The sequence below is a fragment of the Galeopterus variegatus genome, unplaced genomic scaffold, assembly GCF_000696425.1.
Source record: "Galeopterus variegatus unplaced genomic scaffold, G_variegatus-3.0.2 Scaffold3811, whole genome shotgun sequence".
NCBI lineage: Eukaryota > Metazoa > Chordata > Mammalia > Dermoptera > Cynocephalidae > Galeopterus > Galeopterus variegatus.
Genome location: NW_007729922.1, coordinates 179,371 through 189,151, shown reverse-complemented (window position 1 = coordinate 189,151; position 9,781 = coordinate 179,371). Strand labels below are relative to the sequence as shown.

The following is a 9,781-nucleotide window of genomic DNA, read 5'->3' as shown; positions in this document are numbered from 1 at the left end:
CGTGCCGGCGCCCGGAAACGGGATCGCAACCCGCGGGGTCACTCCCGCGCCTCGCTCAGCCAGCGAGCAGGAACCGGTCTGTATGTGGGATCCGAACCCTCAGGCGGGAGCGCCACCGCGCTTCCCAAGCGGCGCACTTGTCCAGTGCGCCACCGGGCCGGCCCCTGACTTTTTTTTTAATATAGACGTTTACAGCATAAATTTCCCTCAGCAACTGCTTTAGCTACATTTTTAAGTTTTAGTATGTGTGTTTTTGCTTTCATTCCTCTCAAAAGTATTTTCTACTTTCTCTTGTGATTTCTTTGATGTATTAATTAGAGAGTGAATTTTCGCATATTTGTGAAAATATGTGGAATTTTCACACATTTTTTGAATTTTCTAAATTGCTTCCTTTTATTGATTTCTAATTAAATTTAGTTGTGGTTAGAAAATATATTTTGTATGAATTCAATCCTCTTAAATTTATTAGGCATATTTTATGAGCTAGAGTGTGTTCTGTCCTGGAGAATGTTTCATGTGCACCTGGGAAAAATGTGTATTCTACTGAGGTTGGCTAGAATGCTCTATAGATGTCTGTTAAGTTTACTTGGTTTATAGAGTTGTTCAAATTTTGTATTTCCTTGTTCTTCTCCCTAGTTGTCCTATTAATTATTGAAAGTATTGAAATCTCCAACTAGTATTTTTGAAATTTTAATTTTATACTTCAGTTCTTGTCAGATTCTGCTTCATGTATTTCTGGGTTCTGTTTATAGGTGCATATATGTTGATAATTACCATGTTTTCCTGTGATAGCTTGAAATTTTATCATTATGAAATGTCCCTCTTTATCTCTAGTAATATTTTTTGTTTTAAAGTCTAATTTATCTGACATTAGTATAGCCATTTCATCTGTTTTATGGTTGTTAACATGGTATATATTTTTCCTTTTACTTTCAGCCTATTTGTGTCTTTGGCAATATGGTGTATCTCCTATTGACAGCACTAGTTGGATCATGTGTTTTTAATCCAGTCTGACAAACTCTGCCATTTGATTGGATTGTTTAACCAATTCACATTTAATGTTATCATTAATATGGTTAGATTTACTTCTGCCATTTTGTTTTTTATTTTCTATATGTCACATGTCTTTTTTCCCTTCTGTTCCTCCTTTCCTGCTTTTTTTTCATTAAGTGAATATTTTCTAGTGTAACATTTTAATTCCTTTCATTGCTTTCTCACTTTTACTTAGGCATTTCTCAGTTTGCTGTGAGACTTACAATATATGTCTTAATTTACCAGATTCTGTTCAGATGTGTGCTAACTTAGTTACAGTGAGATATAGAAATATTGCTCCTGTCTTACTCCATCAAGCCCATTTTGACACTCTTATTGCTTTTAATATATACATAACATTTATATATATTAGAAACTCAACAATATATTGTCAAATTATTACTTTATATAATTTTGTGTCATGTAAGAAAAGCTGAGAGAATAAGGGTAGCGAGTATTATTTATAGTTTGTTATATTAAACTTCTTGATTACCAGTTCTAAATCTCTATTTATTCCTGTGGGTTAGAGTTACCATCGGGTGCTATTTCTTTACTCCAATAGAGCTTTTGGTCCTTTGTGTTGTCACATATATATTACATTTATATATGTTGTAGGCCTATATTGTTTTATGTAGTTGCTCTTTAAGTCAATTGAGAAAAGAGAAGAAATATGCAATTATACCATCTTTTGTAGTTATAGTACCTACTAATTACTTTAACCAGCCCTCTTTTGGGTGGTGGGGGAGAGGGATTTATATTACTATCTAACGTAACCTGCTTTCAGCCTCAAGAACTGTTTTAGTATTTCTTCTTTAAAAAATAATGGCTTTAATGAGATATAACTTACATACCATGCAATTTATCCCTTTAAAGTATATAATTCAATGGTTTCTAGTATGTACACAGCTGTGCAACCATCACCACAGTCATTTTTTGGACATTTTTATCACCCCAAACCCCATCCTCATTAGCAGTCACTCCTTTCCCACCCTTTCTGCCCAGCCCTAGGCAACCACTGATCTACCTTCCGTCTCTCTAGATTTGGCTTTTATGGATATTTCATATAAGTGGAATGATACAATATGGTTCTTTGTGTGAGGCTTCTTACTCAGTATCATGTTTTCAGATTTCACCCATATTGCAGCATGTATCGCTGCTTTTTCTTTCTACTGGTGAATGATATTCCACCTATATTTCTTGTGAGGCAGGTTTGCTAACAATTAATTTTGTCAATTTTTTAAAATCTGGGAATATTTTTACTTCACCTTTATTTTTGAAAATTAATTTGCTGGACATAAGATTCTTGGTTAACAGTTTTTTTACTTTCAGCACTTTGAATATGTTATCCCACTGCCTTCTGAACACCACTACTTCTGATGAGAAGTCAGCTGTTTATCTTGTTAATGTTCTCTTGTATGTGAGGAGGTTTTTTACTCATGTTGTTTTTGAGATTTTATTTCTATCTTTGACCCTCAACATTTTGCCTGGGTGTAGATCTCTTTGTGTTTATCCTACTTGGAGTTCATAGAGCTTCTTGGATGTGTATATTGGAGGTGGTTTCTTTTTTGTTGTTTTTATTTGTTTTCATATTTGGGAACTTGGAGTTCATAGAGCTTCTTGGATGTGTATATTGGAGGTGGTTTCTTTTTTGTTGTTTTGGTTTGGTTTTTATTTGTTTTCATATTTGGGGAGTTTTCAGACACTATTTCTTTAAATATTTTTTCTGTTCCTTTCTCCTTTCCTTCTGGTCCTTCCATTACATGTAATTGCTGCACTTAGTAGTGTCCTACATTTCTCTGAGGCTGTCTTCATTTTTCTTCCTTTTTTCTCTGTTCCTTATATTCCATGATCTCTATTGATCTGTCTTCAAGTTTGCTGACTTTCTTCTGCCTGCTCAAATCTGTTGAGCCTCACTTTGGTTATTGCACTTTTTGACCCCAAAGTTTTCATTTGGTTCTTTTAAAAAATAATTTCTGTCTCAATGGTAGTCTCTCTTCAATAAGAAATTCTCATCATACCTCCTTTAGTTCTTTAAGCCTAGGAGCCGTGAGGAGAGGGAGCCCCCACCTTGGGCACACCCACCGAGAGTAGAGCCCTCAGGGTGCAGTATCCAATACCAGGACTGGGAGCTGGGTGGGTAAGGGAGAAGGTCATGGCTCCAATGCCACAGACTCTTGTTCTTATTTAGTTGGATTTTCTTGAGTGAATACAATTTGCAGAGACATTAACTTATTGTTTTAATATATATGTACAATTTTCATCAATTCGTTGTTTGCTGAGTTCCTTCCTCTGCCTTTTTAGAAGTCATGCCCTCTCCCATAGGATCTTAAAGATCCTGATTCCAGCTGTGTCAACAAAGTCAGGCTGAGGGGCCCTGTGGGTCACTTGCAGTCAGTCTTCTTGAGGCTTTTCACTGTATGTTTTCTAGATCAAGTAGATGGCTCTTTTGGCATCTGTGTGGTGAAGGATGACACCAAGATCAGCACTGAACCGTGAGTTGGAATAGATTTAAAGCCTGAGGGTCCTTCCAAGTAAGGATTCTTTTATCCCTGTTGGGTTCCAATGTCAGTTTTTCCCAAGGACTCCTTCTTCACAGGGGGATCAGGTGTAGCTGTAGACGCTTCCTAGGCAAGAAGTGGTAGATTTCTCTGGGTATATGTAGGAAGTTCTCCCAGCTTCTCTGTCCAGACATATGAAGTTGGGCACATGGGGCAGAATGTCCCAAACCTTGGCAATCTAGATAGCATTGGTGATGGCACAGTGCAAGACTAAAGAGTACCCATGGGACGTGGCTGGACAGATATGGCCATGCATGTAGAAGCATGCCAGGTATCAGCATCTTCTTCCCGTTGTCTTAGACCCCAAGAGAGGCACCTAAGGCCAGAAACCTGGCAATGAATAAAAACAGAGGAAAGAAGGAAGTATCCTTGGAGAGGTTATGAAACACATAAGTATGTCATTTGGGGTGACAAATACCGAACATGTCTGAGAAATGGCAGAGGGATTCCACAGAGCAGGTTGTGGTCCAAGAGCAGGGCACACAGTGTGTCTCTGTTTTATTTCCCATCTGAGTCACGTTTGTATGCCTTGCATGTCTGTGTGTGGCCTCATTTCAGACACATCAATATAGGAAACCGGTTTCAGGCTGAGATCCCAGAGCTCCAGGAGAGATCACTGGCTGGAATTGATGAGCATGTAGCTTCTCTGGTCTGGAAGCCTTGGGGAGATGTGATGACCAACCCAGAGACACAAGATAGAGGTGGCTAAGGCTTCAGGGTCAACTTCCCAAGGCCCCCTTTCTCCTTCCATCTCCAGGGAGTTTCTCCTCCAGGTTCTCACCTGACCAAGAAGCAGTATCCCTAGGCGGGGTGGAGGGTAGGGGAGAGCTGTCCCTTGGCCCAGGATTACTTCTCTCACGGTGCCTTCTCCCGCCCCTACCTCTCCTCTCACATGGTAGCTTATCAGGCCATCTGGAGCAGATGCAGGGGCAGGGTTTCTGCTCTTTCTGCTTCTCCCTCCCTTTCCTCAGCCTGCCCTTGATCAAGATGTATGAGGGAGAGAAGGTGAGAAGGAGCCCCCTCTCTGTGCTGTCTGGGAAGGTTTCCATCTGGTACCTGCTAACTGCCTTGTGTCTCCTCTTCCTAACACTCCATTGATGCTGCTTGCTTGGAAACATAGTGACTGAGCTCTGCAATGTGGCCTGCTCCAGCGTGATGCCAGGCGGGGGCACTAACCTGGAGCTTGCTCTGCACTGCCTGCATGAAGCCCAGGGCAACATTCAGGTGAGGCAGAGGAGGGGCAGGGCCTGAAGGGGCCGTGAGAAGCTCCCTCCTCTCCTGGAGCTGGGGATTCTAGGTGTACACTATGTGCCTGCCACCTGCTTGGGTGTTCACAGCTAATGAAAGGTGAAGAAAGACCACCCAGCCTTCTCTGCAGTGGCTTTGGGATTGACATGGTCCTTGTGAACTGACTGTAGGGAAATGCTCATATATGGGCTCAATTAATCAGTTACTTATGTGGGGCAGCAACAGAGCACTGGAGTTCCGCTAAGAGATCTCAAGGGCACTGGGGAAGGGGAGCCCAGTAGACCTGGCTCACGTCCTGACCTAGTCTGGTTTATTTATTGAGCTTTATCTTTTGAGTAAAATCCCAGATACAAAAACCTCTGATGCAACATAAATGCCTCTGCCTATTCCAAGGACCCTCCTCACAATTCTGAGGGTTAGAAAAAAAATAAAAGTTCAACTCTGAGTAGAGTGAGAGGAAGAGACACATTGCCTGGGTCAGGGACCCAAGAGTCATGCCTCAGTCTTGCTTTTTATCAAGCTGAGAGGCCATGCCTCGCATGTAGTGGGTCCTCAGCAGAGTAGTAGTCAGCACATATTTATTGGGTACCTACTGGTTGTCTGTAATGTTGTAGACACTGGGGTCAGGGGGATCCATGCTGGGTTTTATGCTCTGCTGTCTGCATTTCAAAATTCTTAACACTTTTTGAACACGGGGCCCTGCAAATTAGCCAGTCCTGACTGGAGTTACATTGGTGATCGAGACAAAATCCCTGCCCTCGTGGAGCTTACATTTTAGGACAGTCAAAACAGGAAATATGTTTTTAAAAATTGTTAGCTAATGATAAGTGCTATGAATAAAATAAAATGGGGCATTGAGCAAGGGCAGTGCTTCTCAAAATGCTGGTCTACAATGGAATACGGAGCGTGTGGCAGAATGAATCTACACATTGTTTCCTTCATCAAGAAAGTCTTGTTATTAAAAAATAACATCAGCTGCACTCAGCAGTGTGCTTAGTGATGGAGTCGATGTTCCCACAGACAGTTCAGAGGCTGGTGGATGGTCCTGGGACCGACCACTTCGAGTAGCCCTGGGATAGGGAGTGTGACTTCAGGGATGGCTGTAAGTGTTTTTCAGATGAATGAAAGAATGAAGGTGGTCCTCTGTCTCACTACCCTCCCTCATGAGTAGCCTGCAACTCCTCTTTTCCAGGTTGCCCTGGAGACCCTCTTACTCAGAGGACCCCAAAAGCCATGGTCTCACCCGCTTGCTGACTATCGCTACACAGGTGATTGGAGAAAGGCTGCTGGGATGGTTTTGGCCTGGTTGAGATCCCTGTGAACCAGTCAGATCCAATGGCAAGCTCTGCTTCTGCCTCTCGGAGTTGGCTTCAGGGCCTATGCCCACCTTACCATAAGGGCCTCTCCTCTCCAGGTTGGCTCAGTGGGTGCTGCTTTTTGTTAGTTGGATCCTACCTTCCCCCTTTTCCACTGGTTCCCTAATGGGCTCTGCCCAGCAGGAGGGGAGATGCTTCTGGTCAGGGAGAGTGGTGGTAGGCTCAGGTTGAGCGGTTGAGTACCCCCTGAGCACCCCCAGTCCCGGAGTCAGGCAGCCTGGGGCTCCCTTGGCAAGCTATGAAAACCTCAGTTGACGCATCTATAAAGAAGGAATAGTAATGGTTTCTATCCCCAAGGGATTTTGTGAGGCTTGTATGAGATTAGCATGCAGTTTGTGCTTGGTGATGTCAGCTTTAAATGGGAGGGTGGTCTGCATTTCGGCCATGGCTGTGGTCCCAGAAGGAGAAATGTCCTTACCCCTCTTGGCTGTGTTCTTTGATAGGTTCGGACATCTGGACCCCCATGGAGAAAAGGCTCTTTAAGAAGGCATTCTGTACCCATAAGAAGGATTTTTACTTGATACACAAGATGGTAAGGTGAATGTGGGCTGGTGTGGAAAGACCTCTCCTCACACAGCTGAGAGGAGCTCTAGAGCTGAAATCTGTGGCCCACCCCCTCGCCTGCCTGCCTGTGGAGACACTCTATTCATGCTGTAAACAGTTTATAATTTTAAAAAGCCATTGTTGTGAACAACTCCAAATAGTACAGAAATGCATTACGTGATCAGAACAGTGTCCTCCATACCTCTCGCCACAGTCCTACTTCTGTTAACTATCTGGATAAGCATTTTCAGGCACTTCTCTGTATAGATTTTACATACATGTATGCATGTACTTTTAAAAAAGGATAAGATCAGGGCTGGCCCCATGGCTCACTCGGAAGAGTGTGGAGCCCGCCGCGGGTTCAGATCCTATATAGGTATGGCTGGTGTACTCAATGGCTGGCGCGGTGCGGGCAACACCAAGCCAAGGGTTACAATCCCCTTACCGGTCACATTAAAAAAAAAAAAAAAAAAAAATTTAAGGGCCAGCCCTTCCTTCAAAGTAGTCTTGCTAATTAGGTAATCTGAACAGGGCCTTAGCAAACTAAAGAAAAACCCTAGGATCAAAACAGTAGCAGCCTTTTGGTGTCCCTTTGGTTTCCACCACCATGAAGGTCACTCACCACAGTCCTGCATCAACCAAGAACTCTCCTACACTGGAGAAGCAGGCTGACTCAAAGAGCAGACACCTCTGCTAGTAAAGGCCTTATATTCCCAGCCTAACTTCTGAAGAGTCTCTTGACTACAGTTCAAGGGAAACAGAACATCCTAATGCAAAAACATCTTCAGCTTTCCCAAATTCTACTTCTTTCAGCCAATTTCAGAAATATCCTCTTTATCCTAACTTGAAAATTCATGTCATACTTGTTCTAAACGTCAGAGGGTCTTCAGAACACAGAAGTCCAGTGGCTAGAGTTAGCACAGAGGCCATTTTAAGTGTGTCAATGCCTGGGAACACAACCAGCCCCATGGAGGCTGTGCCTAGGCATGGTGGGGAAGCCCATCAGGATAGGAGGTGGATGGCCAAAGCACAGGTCCCCATGAGTACAGAACGTCACAAATCTACTCAGGTTAGGCATGATGACTTGATTAGGCACATGATTAACCACCACAGCACATGACGAATATCAAACCCTAAACCCCAGAATACAGCTACACATGCACTCAGTGCATCTCTGAACCCAGCCCAGGGGCTGCTGCAACCAGCAAGACACAGCCACTTCCCTCAGTGAGCTCACTGGCTACGGAGGATGACAACACATAAGCAGAAAGTATAACTGGACACACGCTACGATCATTGTAATCACTAGCATTTACAGAGAGCTCATATATGCTTGGATTTATATATATATATATATATATAAATCCAAGCATATATGAGCTCTCTGTAAATGCTAGTGATTACAATGATCGTAGCGTGTGTCCAGTTATACTTTCTGCTTATGTGTTGTCATCCTCCGTAGCCAGTGAGCTCACTGAGGGAAGTGGCTGTGTCTTGCTGGTTGCAGCAGCCCCTGGGCTGGGTTCAGAGATGCACTGAGTGCATGTGTAGCTGTATTCTGGGGTTTAGGGTTTGATATTCGTCATGTGCTGTGGTGGTTAATCATGTGCCTAATCAAGTCATCATGCCTAACCTGAGTAGATTTGTGACGTTCTGTACTCATGGGGACCTGTGCTTTGGCCATCCACCTCCTATCCTGATGGGCTTCCCCACCATGCCTAGGCACAGCCTCCATGGGGCTGGTTGTGTTCCCAGGCATTGACACACTTAAAATGGCCTCTGTGCTAACTCTAGCCACTGGACTTCTGTGTTCTGAAGACCCTCTGACGTTTAGAACAAGTATGACATGAATTTTCAAGTTAGGATAAAGAGGATATTTCTGAAATTGGCTGAAAGAAGTAGAATTTGGGAAAGCTGAAGATGTTTTTGCATTAGGATGTTCTGTTTCCCTTGAACTGTAGTCAAGAGACTCTTCAGAAGTTAGGCTGGGAATATAAGGCCTTTACTAGCAGAGGTGTCTGCTCTTTGAGTCAGCCTGCTTCTCCAGTGTAGGAGAGTTCTTGGTTGATGCAGGACTGTGGTGAGTGACCTTCATGGTGGTGGAAACCAAAGGGACACCAAAAGGCTGCTACTGTTTTGATCCTAGGGTTTTTCTTTAGTTTGCTAAGGCCCCAAATTTATCCCTAAATATTTCCTATTTTTTGTTGCTGTTACAAGTGGTACTTCTTAAAAATTTCAATTTCTGATGGTTTGTTGCTAGTATATAGAGATGCAGTACAGTTGCTTTTTTATATTGATCTTGTATTCTGCAAAGGTGCTTGTAGCTTTTTTGTAGATTCCATTGGATTTTCTATATAGACAATCATGTCGACTTCACATAAAGACAGTTTTATTTCTTCCTTTCCAATATGGACAAGCTCAATTTTTGTAGCTTTTTTGTAGATTCCATTGGATTTTCTATATAGACAATCATGTCGACTTCACATAAAGACAGTTTTATTTCTTCCTTTCCAATATGGACTTTTTCTTGCTTTATTGCATTGTAGAACCTCCAGTATAGTGTTGAGTAGAAATGGTGAGAGTGGACATCCTTGTCTTGTTCATGATTTTAAAGGGGAAATAATGTAGTGTTTTACCCCTCAGTATGTTAGCTGTGGGTTTTCTGTAAATGTTATTTTTCAGTTCCTCTTTTCTTCTGTTTCTACTTTGCTGAGAATTTATATCAGGAATAGTTGTTAGATTGTATCAAAGCCTTCTTCTGCATCTGTCAAGATGCTCATATGGTGGTTATTTTTTAGTTTAGTATGGCAAATTATATTGATTTTTGATTGTTAAACCAACCTTACATTTCTGGGATGAGCTCTCCTTGATCATGATATATTTTCCTTTTTATATATTATTGGATTCTATTTGCTAAAACTTTGTTAGAATTTTTCACCTGTTGGTCTGTAGTTTTCTTTCCTTGTAAAAGCTTTGTCTGGCTTTGGTATCAGGGTAATGCTGACCTCATAGAATGAGTTGAGA

At 42.3% G+C, this 9,781-nt stretch overlaps 1 protein-coding gene across 1 annotated transcript in view; it reads left to right on the top strand.

The window, feature by feature from the left end:
• ZNF541 (zinc finger protein 541) overlaps positions 1-9,781 on the top strand; it is a 31,544-nt gene that overhangs the window by 15,710 nt on the left and 6,053 nt on the right. The window contains exons 8-12 of the mRNA XM_008586046.1: positions 3,461-3,524; positions 4,149-4,291; positions 4,711-4,814; positions 6,031-6,106; positions 6,658-6,746. Of these exons, the coding sequence (XP_008584268.1) occupies positions 3,461-3,524; positions 4,149-4,291; positions 4,711-4,814; positions 6,031-6,106; positions 6,658-6,746 (476 nt within the window). The remainder of the gene's footprint in view (positions 1-3,460; positions 3,525-4,148; positions 4,292-4,710; positions 4,815-6,030; positions 6,107-6,657; positions 6,747-9,781) is intronic.